This window comes from Mustelus asterias, chromosome 9 (assembly GCF_964213995.1).
Source record: "Mustelus asterias chromosome 9, sMusAst1.hap1.1, whole genome shotgun sequence".
Taxonomy (NCBI): domain Eukaryota; kingdom Metazoa; phylum Chordata; class Chondrichthyes; order Carcharhiniformes; family Triakidae; genus Mustelus; species Mustelus asterias.
This window is the reverse complement of record NC_135809.1, coordinates 112,468,715-112,481,846: the sequence shown is the minus strand read 5'-3', so window position 1 is coordinate 112,481,846 and position 13,132 is coordinate 112,468,715. Positions and strand designations below refer to the sequence as shown.

The 13,132-nt window shown below is 50.9% G+C and overlaps 1 protein-coding gene across 1 annotated transcript; it reads left to right on the top strand.

Annotated features, from left to right (window-relative positions):
* Positions 1-375: 375 nt before the first annotated feature.
* LOC144499275 (uncharacterized) lies at positions 376-8,957 on the top strand. The gene is given in 8 exon segments (XM_078221389.1): positions 376-500; positions 946-1,676; positions 1,679-1,808; positions 1,810-2,545; positions 2,609-2,997; positions 2,999-3,278; positions 4,537-5,318; positions 8,717-8,957. Coding segments are annotated over 8 exon segments (3,414 nt in total).
* Positions 8,958-13,132: the final 4,175 nt, after the last annotated feature.

Below are 13,132 nucleotides of genomic sequence, written 5' to 3'. Positions count from 1 at the left end.
GGTCAGTATTGAGGAAGTGCTGCATTGTCGGAAGGTCAGTACTGAGGGAGTGCCACACTGTCAGAGGGTCAGTACTGAGGGAGTGCCACACTGTCAGAGGGTCAGTACTGAGGGAGTGCTGCACTGTCAGAGGGTCAGTACTGAGGGAGTGTGTGGGGTGTCAGGGTGGGGTAGTACCTCTGGTGGGGGAACATGTCGCGTCCTTTTTAGGGCGGTTTGTCCACCTTTGGTCCCCACCTGGCACTCAGCTCTCACCTCTGGCTCCCCGTAGCTGTTTGCATGCGACAGCGGCCACACCCTGGGCAACAGCTTCCACAAGCCGGCTAAACAAGGTGAGGGTAGCCGATGGGTCTGAACCCTCGGTGAGACTGGGAGATGTCTATCCCAGCATATGAAGACAGACTCCGGCGGATCGAGCGGACAAGACCAATGGAAGGTCCAACAGTCAAGAAGGCGGTCTCTGCAAGCGTCGTGGAACACGAAGAGCAGGATAAGACACAGTAGACGTCCTGGTCACCCACTGCGCCTAGTCCCATCTCCAGCCGTCTCGACTCCTGTCATGCCACTGGATCCAGATGGGAATTGGGAAGAGAGAGTGAGGCTGACGCTGCACAACTCTCCCTCACTTTAATCCAAATCACGCGCTAGTCTCGACACCATCATCATCATTATCATCATCGTCCTGTTCAACCTTTGAAGTCCTGTGGCGATGGGCGAGTGCCGAAGCAGCAGGTGTTGATACACTGGGAGCTGTAGTCACGGACCTGCACACAGGCGGCCCAGGTCTAATGGTCGTTTTCTGCTGACCGAAGCAGCAGAGAAACTCGGCGTCTACCTGGGCGAATGAGCAGCCCTCTTCAGGAACGCACTGCTCACCTCCGTAGAATGAGGAAGGGGCTAGAAAAGGTGCCGTAAGCATTGCCTGCTTCACTACACCCTGGCCAGTTTACCGCGGCTGGCGGGGATCCCATCTTGCGGTCGAACAAACAAAATAAAACACAAGGTGACACCGCTCACCATTGGTACTTGGAACGTGCGCACGCTTTTGGACAACTCTACAGCTGATAGACCAGAGAGAAGAACAGCCTTAGTTGCCAGAGAGCTGGCAAGATACAACATTGACATTGCAGCCCTGAGTGAAACTCGTCTTGCCAACATAGGTCAGCTGACTGAAACTGGAGGTGGATACACTTTTTTCTGGAGCGGTCGCGGCAGCGATGAGCGTCGTGATGCTGGAGTTGGATTCACGGTCAGGAGTCACCTTGTTCGGAAACTTGCTAGTCTCCCCAAAGGTGTGAACGACCGGCTTATGACATTCCAGCTTCCGCTACAGAACAGAAGTCAAGCCACCCTGATCAGCGCTGATGCCCCCACAATGAACAACCCAGACGAGATGAAAGACAAGTTCTATGAAGAACTAGACGCCCTACTATCAGCAGTGAGCAGTACCGACAAGCTGATCTTGCTTGGCGACTTCAATGCAAGAGTAGGGTGTGACTCTGCAATCTGGCCGGGAGTCGTTGGGAGGCATGGAGTGGGCAAGTGTAACAGTAACGGCCTACTCTTAATGAAGACCTGTGCAGCACACGCCCTCCTCATCACCAACACAATCTTCCGTCTGCCTACCCGTAACAAGACCTCCTGGATGCACCCCCACTCTAAGCACTGGCATCTTATCGATATGTCATTGTCAGGAGAAAAGACAGGCAGGATGTCAGAGTGACCAAGGCCATGTGTGGTGCTGACTGTTGGACAGATCACAGGCTCATTGTCTCCAAAATGAGGGTCCGCATCAGACCCAAGAGGCGACTACAAGGTTATGAAAAGAATCAATGTGGCCAAGCTAAAGAACTCCAGCGTAGCTTCAGCACTGGCTGAAGACTTCGAAACCAAGCTTGCTGACCTTCACCTCGCAGGCAATGCTGAGGACGACTGGGAACACCTCAGGGATGCTGTCCATTCATCTGCACTGAAGGTGCTCGGGCCCTCTACCCGCAAGCAGCGTGACTGGTTCGATGAGAACGATGTGGAGATACAGGCTCTACTTGTTGAAAAGCACCATCTTCATCGTGCCTGTCAGAACGACCCATCATCAGCTGCCAAGAAAAACGCCTTTACCAGAGCTCGCAGGACAGTCCAGAATAAGCTGCGTAAAATGCAGGATGCCTGGCTGAGCACCAAGGCAGATGAAATACAGGGATACGCTGACATAAATGACTTGAAACGGTTCTATGAAGCCCTCAACACTCTCTACGGACCTCAATCTCTCGGGAGTTCCCCCCTCCTGAGTACAGATGGTACAACTCTCATTACAGAGAGGGCTCAGGTCCTGCAGAGATGGGCTGAACACTTTGAAGCCGTCCTCAACCGACCATCATCTATTAACAATGAGGCGATAGACAGGATTCCCCAGGTCGATATCAACAGCACCATGGATGACCCACCGGTCGTAGCCGAAGTCACGAAAGCTGTGAGCCAGCTATCTAGTGGCAAAGCCCCAGGGGCAGACGCCATACCCGCAGAGATCTACAAAGCTGCTGGTCCTGTACTTATCGAGAAGCTCACCAAGTTGTTCCAGTCCTTTTGGAAGCAAGGATCCATTCCTCAGGAACTTAAAGATGCTTCCATCGTACACCTCTACAAGAGGAAGGGCAATCGGCAAGTATGCAACAACCACCGAGGAATCTCGCTGCTCTCCATCGCAGGAAAAACTCTCGCAAGAGTCCTGCTAAATTGTCTGGTCACTCATCTGGAGCTGGGCCTGCTTCCAGAATCACAGTGTGGCTTCCGCAAAGGTCGCGGGACTATTGACATGGATTTTGCCGCGCGCCAACTTCAGGAGAAGTGTCAGGAGCAGAATCGCGAGCTCTACACAATCTTTGTTGACCTCGCGAAAGCCTTCGACACTGTCAGCCGACAAGGCCCGTGGAGGATCAGGTCAAAGTTCAGCTGCCCCCCCAAATTCATTCAGATGGTACGCCAGTTCCATGATGGCCAGAGTACTGGACGGCGGAGAATCCTCTGAGGCATTCCCAGTTGCCAATGGTGTCCAACAGGGCTGTGTGCTCGCACCCACACTGTTCAGCATGATGTTTACTGCCAAGCTGAATGATGCCTTCCAGGACAGTGTTGCTGGAATCAGCCTCAAGTACAGAGTGGATGGGAACCTCTTCAACCTGAGGAGACTTCAAGCTATTACCAAAGTGAAGGAGACTGTTCTGAGAGACTTCCTCTTTGCCGATGACTGCACCCCTGGTCAGAGCCAGAGATGCAAGTCGGTATGGACAAATTTTCCACGGCTTGTGACAACTTTGGACTCACCATCAACATTAAAAAGACCGAAGTCATGCACCAGCCTGCTCCTCATGCACCAGCCTGCTCCTCATGCACCAGCCTGCTCCTCATGCCCCAGCCTGCCCCTCATGCACCAGCCTGCTCCTCATGCACCAGCCTGCTCCTCATGCACCAGCCTGCTCCTCATGCACCAGCCTGCTCCTCATGCACCAGCCTGCTCCCCATGCCCCAGCCTGCTCCTCGTGCACCAGCCTGCTCCCCATGCCCCAGCCTGCCCCTCATGCACCAGCCTGCTCCCCATGCACCAGCCTGCTCCTCATGCACCAGCCTGCTCCCCGTGCCCCAGCCTGCTCCTCGTGCACCAGCCTGCTCCCCATGCCCCAGCCTGCCCCTCATGCACCAGCCTGCTCCTCATGCACCAGCCTGCTCCTCATGCACCAGCCTGCTCCTCATGTACCAGCCTGCTCCTCATGCACCAGCCTGCTCCTCATGTACCAGCCTGCTCCTCATGCACCAGCCTGCTCCTCATGCACCAGCCTGCTCCTCATGCACCAGCCTGCTCCTCGTGCACCAGCCTGCTCCTCATGCACCAGCCTGCTCCTCATGCACCAGCCTGCTCCTCATGCACCAGCCTGCCCCTCATGCACCAGCCTGCCCCTCATGCACCAGCCTGCTCCTCATGCACCAGCCTGCTCCTCATGTACCAGCCTGCTCCTCATGCACCAGCCTGCTCCCCATGCACCAGCCTGCTCCTCATGCACCAGCCTGCTCCTCATGCACCAGCCTGCCCCTCATGCACCAGCCTGCTCCCCATGCACCAGCCTGCTCCTCATGCACCAGCCTGCTCCCCATGCCCCAGCCTGCTCCTCGTGCACCAGCCTGCTCCTCATGCACCAGCCTGCTCCTCATGCACCAGCCTGCTCCCCATGCCCCAGCCTGCTCCTCGTGCACCAGCCTGCTCCTCATGCACCAGCCTGCTCCTCATGCACCAGCCTGCTCCCCATGCCCCAGCCTGCTCCTCGTGCACCAGCCTGCTCCTCATGCACCAGCCTGCCCCTCATGCACCAGCCTGCTCCCCATGCACCAGCCTGCTCCTCATGCACCAGCCTGCTCCCCATGCCCCAGCCTGCTCCTCGTGCACCAGCCTGCTCCTCATGCACCAGCCTGCTCCTCATGCACCAGCCTGCTCCCCATGCCCCAGCCTGCTCCTCGTGCACCAGCCTGCTCCTCATGCACCAGCCTGCTCCTCATGCACCAGCCTGCTCCCCATGCCCCAGCCTGCTCCTCGTGCACCAGCCTGCTCCTCATGCACCAGCCTGCCCCTCATGCACCAGCCTGCTCCTCATGCACCAGCCTGCTCCTCATGCACCGCACACAGAACCCATAATCACAATCAAAGGGCAGAAACTACAGGCAGTGGACCAGTTCACTTATCTTGGCAGCACCCTCTCCCGAGCAGTGACTATTGGTACAGAAGTTAACTGCAGAATAGCAAAGGCAAGTTCTGCTTTCGGTAGACTTCGTTCCACTGTATGGGAATGACACTGTATGGGAATCAGCCCAGCAACAAAACTGAAGGTCTACAGCGCCGTGGTACTCACTACCCTCCTGTACACCTGTGAAACGTGGACTGTGTATCGAAGGCATGCAAGACAGCTCAATCATTTCCACATGACTTGTCTTCGCAGAATATTACACATCAGATGGCAAGACAAAGTACCAGACACTGAAGTTCTCTCTAGAGCAAGTCTACCATCAGTCCACACACTGCTGATGAGAGCACAGACCTGGTGGGCAGGTCATGTCATCCGTATGCCGGACGAGCGCATACCCAAGCAGCTCCTTTTTAGGGAACTCTCTGCTGGAAGACGCTTGCATGGAGGGCAGAAGAAACATTACAAAGACACACTCAAGGCCTCCTTGAAGTCGTTTGACATCGACACGACCACCTGGGAAATGCTGGCACAAAACCGCCCTACCTGGCACTGCCTCATCCACATGGGCTGTCAAGCTTATGAAGCAAGGTGCAATGCTGAAGCACAATTTAAGCGCGAGCTGCGCAAGTCCAGAGCCACCAGCGCAACAACTACAGCGCCTACACAGGTTTGCCCAATATGTGCCAGGACATTCCGTGCCTGAATTGGCCTGATCAGTCATCTTCGGACACACCGCATGCAGCCTCATAATGACTAATGGTGTTGAGGTCCTCATCGACGACGATGGACAAACAACAACAACTGAGGGAGTACCGCACTGTCAGAGGGTCAGTACTGAGGGAGTGCTGCACTGTCAGAGGGTCAGTACTGAGGGAGTGCTGCACTGTCAGAGGGGCAGTACTGAGGGAGTGCTGCACTGTCAGAGGGTCAGTACTGAGGAGCGCTGCACTGTCAGAGTGACAGAACTGAGTGAGCGCTGCACTGTCAGAGGGTCAGTACTGAGGGAGTGCTGCACTGTCAGAGGGTCAGTACTGAGGGAGCGCTGCACTGTCAGAGGGTCAGTATTGAGGGAGTGCTGCACTGTCACAGGGTCAGTACTGAGGGATCGCTGCACTGACAGAGGGTCAGTACTGAGCAAGTGCTGCATTGTCGGAGGGTCAGTACTGAGGGAGTGCTGCACTGTCAGAGGGTCAGTACTGAGGGAGCGCTGCACTGTCAGAGGGTCAGTATTGAGGGAGTGCTGCACTGTCACAGGGTCAGTACTGAGGGATCGCTGCACTGACAGAGGGTCAGTACTGAGCAAGTGCTGCATTGTCGGAGGGTCAGTACTGAGGGAGTGCTGCACTGTCAGAGGGTCAGTACTGAGGGATCGCTGCACTGTCAGAGGGTCAGTACTGAGGGAGTGCTGCACTGTCAGAGGGGCAGTACTGAGGGAGTGCTGCACTGTCGGAGGGGCAGTACTGAGGGAGCGCTGCACTGTCGGAGGGGCAGCACTGAGGGAGCGCTCCAGTCTCAGGGTCAATACTGAGGGAGTGCTGCACTTGCTTCCTCTGGTGCAGGAGATCAGAACGTGTGCAACCTTGATTAATTAATAAGTATAAGACTACTTAATGCTCCGTCAGTATTGACCCTCTGACAGTGCATTGAGTAGTCTTACTACAGTTGTACAGGGTTTTGGTGTGACCAGACCTGGAATTCTGTGTGCAGTTTTGGTCTCCATCTTTAAGCAAGGATATACTTGCATTGGAGGTGGTACAGCAAAGATTCACTAGATTGGTTCCTGCGATAAGAGGGGTGTCCAACAAATGGGAGGCTGGAGTTTCGAAGAATAAGAGGTGATCTTAGTACTGATCCTCTGACAGTGCAGCGCTCCCTCAGCACTGACCCTCTGACAGTGCAGCACTCCCTCAGCACTGACCCTCTGACAGTGCAGCGCTTCCTCAGTACTGACCCTCTGACACTGCAACACTCCCATAGTACTGACCCTACGACAGTGCAGCACTCCCTCAGTACTGATCCTCTGACAGTGCAGCACTCCCTCAGTACTGACCCTCTGACAATGCAGCACTCCCTCAGTACTGACCCTCTGACAGTGCAGCACTCCCTCAGTACTGACCCTCTGACAGTGCAGCACTCCCTCAGTACTGACCCTCTGACAGTGCTGCACTCCCTCAGTACTGATCCTCTGACAGTGCAGCACTCCCTGAGTACTGATCCTCTGACAGTGCAGCACTCCCTCAGTACTGACCCTCTGACAGTGCAGCACTCCCTCAGTACTGATCCTCTGACAGTGCAGCACTCCCTGAGTACTGATCCTCTGACAGTGCAGCACTCCCTCAGTACTGACCCTCTGACAGTGCAGCACTCCCTCAGTACTGACCCTCTGACAGTGCAGCACTCCCTCAGTACTGACCCTCTGACAGTGCTGCACTCCCTCAGTACTGATCCTCTGACAGTGCAGCACTTCCTGAGTACTGACCCTCTGACAGTGCAGCACTCCCTCAGTACTGACCCTCTGACAGTGCAGCACTCCCTCAGTACTGACCCTCTGACAGTGCAGCGCTCCCTCAGTACTGACCCTCCGACAGTGCAGCACTCCCTCAGTACTGACCCTCTGACAGTGCAGCACTCCCTCAGTACTGACCCTCCAACAGTGCAGCACTCCCTCAGTACTGATCCTCTGACAGTGCAGCACTCCCTCAGTACTGACCCTCCGACAATGCAGCACTCCCTCAGTACTGACCCTCTGACAGTGCAGCACTCCCTCAGTACTGACCCTCTGACAGTGCAGCGCTCCCTCAGTACTGACCCTCCGACAGTGCAGCACTCCCTCAGTACTGACCCTCTGACAGTGCAGCACTCCCTCAGTACTGACCCTCCAACAGTGCAGCACTCCCTCAGTACTGATCCTCTGACAGTGCAGCACTCCCTCAGTACTGACCCTCCGACAATGCAGCACTCCCTCAGTACTGACCCTCTGACAGTGCAGCACTCCCTCAGTACTGACCCTCTGACAGTGCAGCACTCCCTCAGTACTGACCCTCTGACAGTGCAGCACTCCCTCAGTACTGACCTTCTGACAGTGCAACACTCCTTCAGTGCTGCCCCTCTGGCAGTGAAGTGCTCCCTCAGTACTGCCCCCTTTGACAGTGCAGTGCTCTCTAAGACAACCCTATTGCAATAAAGGCCAACTTGATGTTTGTCTTCCGGATTGTTGGCTGTACCAGCATGCTAACTTTGTGTTAGTTGTATCAGTACGTACAAATCGCTCCAGAACATCAACATTTATGAGTTACACGCCCTTTAGTATTCTGCTTTACTCTTCTCCCTACCAAAGTTAATAACCTCACACTTTGATTTGATTTATTGTCACATTTATTAGCAGACAGTGAAAAATATTGTTTCTTGCACGCCATACAGACAAAGCATACCATTCATAGAGAGGGAAACGAGAGAGTGCAGAACATAGTGTTTCAGTCATAGCTAGGGTGTAGAGAAAGATCAACTTAATGCAAGTTAAGTCTATTCAAAAGTCTGAGCAGCAGGGAAGAAGCTGTTCTTGAGTCGGTTGACACGTGACCTCAGACTTTTGTATGCTTTTCCCGACAGAAGAAGGCGGAGGAAAGAATGTCCAGGGTGTGTCGGATCCTTAATTATGCTGGCTGCTTTGCCGAGGCAGCGAGAAGTGTAGACAGAGTCAATGGATGGGAGGTTGGTTTGCGAGGTGGATTGGGCTACTACATTCATGACCTTTTGTAGTTTCTTGTGGTTTTGGGCAGAGCAGGAGCCATACCAAGCTGTGATACAACCAGAAAGAATGCTTTCTATGGTGCATCTGTAAAAGTTGGTGAGAGTCGTAGCTGACATGCCAAATTTCCTTAGTCTTCTGAGAAAGTAGTTGGTGGGCTTTCTTAACTATAGTGTCGGCATGGGGGGACCAGGACAGGTTGTTGGTGATCTGGACATCAGTGCCAAACTGTGCCAAGAGAAGACCTGGGCATACTTGAGAACCTGACAATACCAGAAACAATTGGGGAAGACTGTACCTCAGTTGAGAACATTTCAACACTGAATCAACCTCTGAACGTTATGTCAACTTTGGTGATTGCAACCATGGATGACATCCAAACTAAACCAAAAACCTCAGAGATTGCAGTCAACACAAAAAGCAGATGCCTGAGGTTCACTGACAACCATCCAGGGATTGACGTCCTCCAAAACATCTAAATTATTGACTAAGATCAAAGCAACACACTGCGGATGCTGGAATCTGAACCAAAGACAGAAAATGCTGGAAAATCTCAGCAGGTCTGACAGCATCGGTGGAGAGAGAATAAAGCCAATGTTTCGAGTCTGGATGACCCTTCTTCAAAGCTGGGAATAGAGCCAACATTTCAAGTCTCATGAAGGGTCATCCAGGCTCGAAACATTGGCTCCATTCTCTCTGCACAGATGCTGTCAGACCTGCTGAGATTTTCCAGCATTTTCTGTCTTTGTAACTTTTTTTGTATTCATTTGTGGGACATGGGCATCGCTGGCTGGCCAGCATTTATTACCTCTCCCTAATTGCCCTTGGAGGGCAGTTGAGAGTCAACCACATTGCTGTGGCTCTGGAGTTACATGTAGGCCATACTGGGTAAAGATGGCAGATTTCCTTTCCTAAAGGACATTGGTGAACCAGATGGTTTTTCCGACAATCGATATGGTTTCATGGTCATCAGTAGATTCTTAATCCCAGATATTTTTTATTGACTTCTAATTCCACTATCTACCATGGTGGGATTCGAACTCGGGTTCCCAGAACATTAGCTGAGTTTCTGGATTAATAGTCTAGCGATAATAGCACCTCCCCACTGACTGTTGTGTTTATTAATTATTCATATTGAGAATTTTAATTGTTAGCGTTATATTGTATTTCATTGCAGAAACCATGAGGTAAAGGGGGAGGAAAGTGTGTATTAATATTGTTCTTAGTTGGAACAAGAGCACTTAAGGGACTGATCATGTGACATCCTGAGGATGTCATTGGCCATTTGCAGGGGAAACTGGGTAGTCTACTCGAACAGCCTGAGAGAGTAATAAAGCTCTGGCTTGTTTGTACCTTCATGTTCTGCAAACCTATCCTTTAAAAATACCACCTCTGCCACCCTTCCTACCCACCTGCAGCCTCCCTGCGCGAGAACCCAGACTTACCTGCTCAGCGATCCATGGGCCTTCTTAGTCCTTCTCCCGCATTCCCGGCAGTGACCACTGACGCACACTTGGCGCTGCTTGTACTGATGGGAGCTGCCGGCCAACTGGATTGGCTGCCTGCTCCACAGGGCGGATTGTCCTCCCCAGTGAGGGGTGGAAGTCCCTCGTTTAGCCTGCCCACAGCTCGTAATGGCTGCAAGACGGGTTGGCGTGGAGCATGCCAGCTCCACACTGAATTTGCCTCCAGGGCAGAGGGAGGAAGGAGTTATAAGCCCATGTGTGTTGTAATCCTGCGATTACCAAAATATTTGAAGTTCCAATAATAAATGTGTTGGTGGATTTAGAACTGATGTCATCACTGCATTGCTTTGGGATAAATCAAACTATATATTATGCAGCAAACTGGCAACCACACAACATTATCAAGAAACAATAAAGTTTAAGATTACTAATCCAAAGCTGAATCTTCACTCATGGGAGGGGAGACGATGGCCTAGTGGCATTATCGCTAGACTATTAATCCAGAAACTCGGTTAATGTTCTGGGGACCCGGGTTCGAATCCCGCCACGGCAGATGGTGGAATTTGAACTCAATAAAAAGTATCTGGAATTAAGAATCTACTGATGACCATGAAACCATTGTTGATTGTCGGAAAAACCCATCTGGTTCACTAATGTCCTTTAGGGAAGGAAATCTGCTGTCCTTACCTGGTCTGGCCTACATGTGACTCCAGAGCCACAGCAATGTGGTTGACTCTCAACTGCCCTCCAAGGGAAATTAGGGGTTGGGCAATAAATGCTGGCCAGCCAGCAACACCCATGTCCCACAAATCAATGAAAAAATGCATAACATTATCAAGTAACAATAAAGTTTAAGATTACTAACTCAAATCTGAATCTTCACTCATGCACTCTTTGGAATCTAGGCATCTTATTGCCGTTACCTTTATTCTTGAAGGGTTGAGAAATGTTCTTTATTGGTTTCACACTTTTCACAAATTAAATAGTGTCAATCATTTTTTAATTAAACTGAACAAGTGTGTGTAGCTCAGACAACACCTGATCCCAGTGCTGCCTCAGAGGACTGAATTCACAGATGTATTTCAGTGTCAAGGTGGGAATTTCATTAATATTGGTGGAAATGTATTAAATATATGTAAACATCACCCATCAGGTACACAGGCTCGATGTCAAACATCCAATTGTCACATTTCAAGAATCACACTTCATCATGGCTGAAAGAGAAAGTCCACTCGTTCATACGGCATTGTTCTGTTCCGCAACCTGCAATTTATCAACAGTGAACAGTTGCTCTCTGACTGACCTTGGCACTGTGACTTATTGCAACTGTTTGTAAATTTCCCGCTCCAGGTCAATGTAACATCTCTTACCAACCAACAGTCTGTGCTAATTCATCCGGTGAGTGACATTTGGAATGGACATTGATCAAGTCAATCAGAGAAAAGATCACTTGCCATCAAATGTTAGCTGTAGTTTTGTGCGGAGCACCCTTGAATTTGAGTCAAAAGGTCCACTACAAAGGTTTAAGCGCAGAATCCAGGCTGATACTCCAATGTTGTGCTGAGGGAGTGGACATGATATTTTCCACTCTGAGATTTGAATGTCCCATTTACCCTCTCAAGATGGATGCAAAGGATCCCCTGGCCATTCTTTCAAAGAAGAGCTGGAGAATTCTCCCCGGGGTCGTGCCCCATATTTATCCTTCAACCAATACCTGAGACAGGTTATCCAGTCAGCATCACATTGCTGCTTCTGGGAACTTGCTGTGTCCATTCTGGTTATGATATATCCTCAATTACAACTGTGACTAAACTTTCAATATTTATCAAGTGATTTGGGATTTGCTGCAGTTGTGAGTGATGCCATAGAAATGTGCACTCTTAAACCTCAGGAGCAGGTACCAGTGTGTGTCCTCCTAGATGAGTGAATGGGTTCAGAATGGCAAAAATCATGTTTTGTTTGATGCAAATTTGAATTCCCTATGTCTTTTCAACACTACACTATTTGCATATGGCAATCTGTGGGTTGGGATTGATTTGAGTCATTACCCTATACACTCATCCACTGAGGTTGGGTCCCCAATATAGGATCCATGGATAATGGTCAAATGTTGCTCAATGGTTCTCTGGAACTTCATTCAGTTATCTGCTGACCTTTTAGGTCCCTCACACTTCAAAACCCCACCCACTCCCTTCCCATGCTACCTTTATGTCCGACTGCCAACTCATGCCTCTCCACCCATTCCCAAAGGCCCATCATTACCTCCATGTCAACACATGGCCCTTGCATGCTTATTCAGCCAGTATACACTATGTGAAGAACCAATGAACCCTATAGTAACAATGGCTTGTATGAAACTGCATAGAAAAAACACTTATTCATAATTGTTCAAAACAAAGTATTCCCATAACCCAATGGGTGTCAAACAGATCTTTGAAGTAATAATAACAAAAGTTTTAGCACTTGACGTCTCTTAACCGTGTGCAAATAAACATTGAGATATTGACAAAAGAGATCACAGAAAAATATCTTATTATAACATCATAGAGATGTTAATCAAACAAAGTCAATGACCCATATAAACAAACTCACTCACATAATCCTTTTATAAGATTCTGGGCTCTCGACCTTTCAAAAGGTTCCTGAATCCAAACCATGGTCCACAACTACTCTAAGCCGAGGTGACATTGTCCCGACTCCACAAAAAATTGCAGGGGTCGAGAAGATGTCTACCCCTGCAAAGTGGAGCCAATGAGGACGGAATGCAAGGTGCTGGTTTACTACTTGCACCATTATCCTGCATCAGTGAAAATTGGGGGTGCCGTGAATGGAGGTGGGAATCCTGAAATTGGGACTGCAAACGCCTCACAGGTTATTGCAAACTCTGCATGTTACTGCAAACTCTCTGCATATTGCTGCAAACTCCCTGCATATTGCTGCAAACTCCCTGCATATTGCTGCAAACTCTCTGCATATTGCTGCAAACTCCCTGCATATCGCTGCAAACTCCCTGCATATTGCTGCAAACTCCCTGCATATTGCTGCAAACTCCCTGCATATTGTTGCAAACTCCCTGCATTGTGCAGAAACTTGGGTTTGGCGGGAAGTTTGGCGCACGCGGAGCCTCCAGCGGAGTAGCTGATTGGCGGAGAGGGAGGGGGCGGATCCGGGGGAACCCGGAAGCGCGA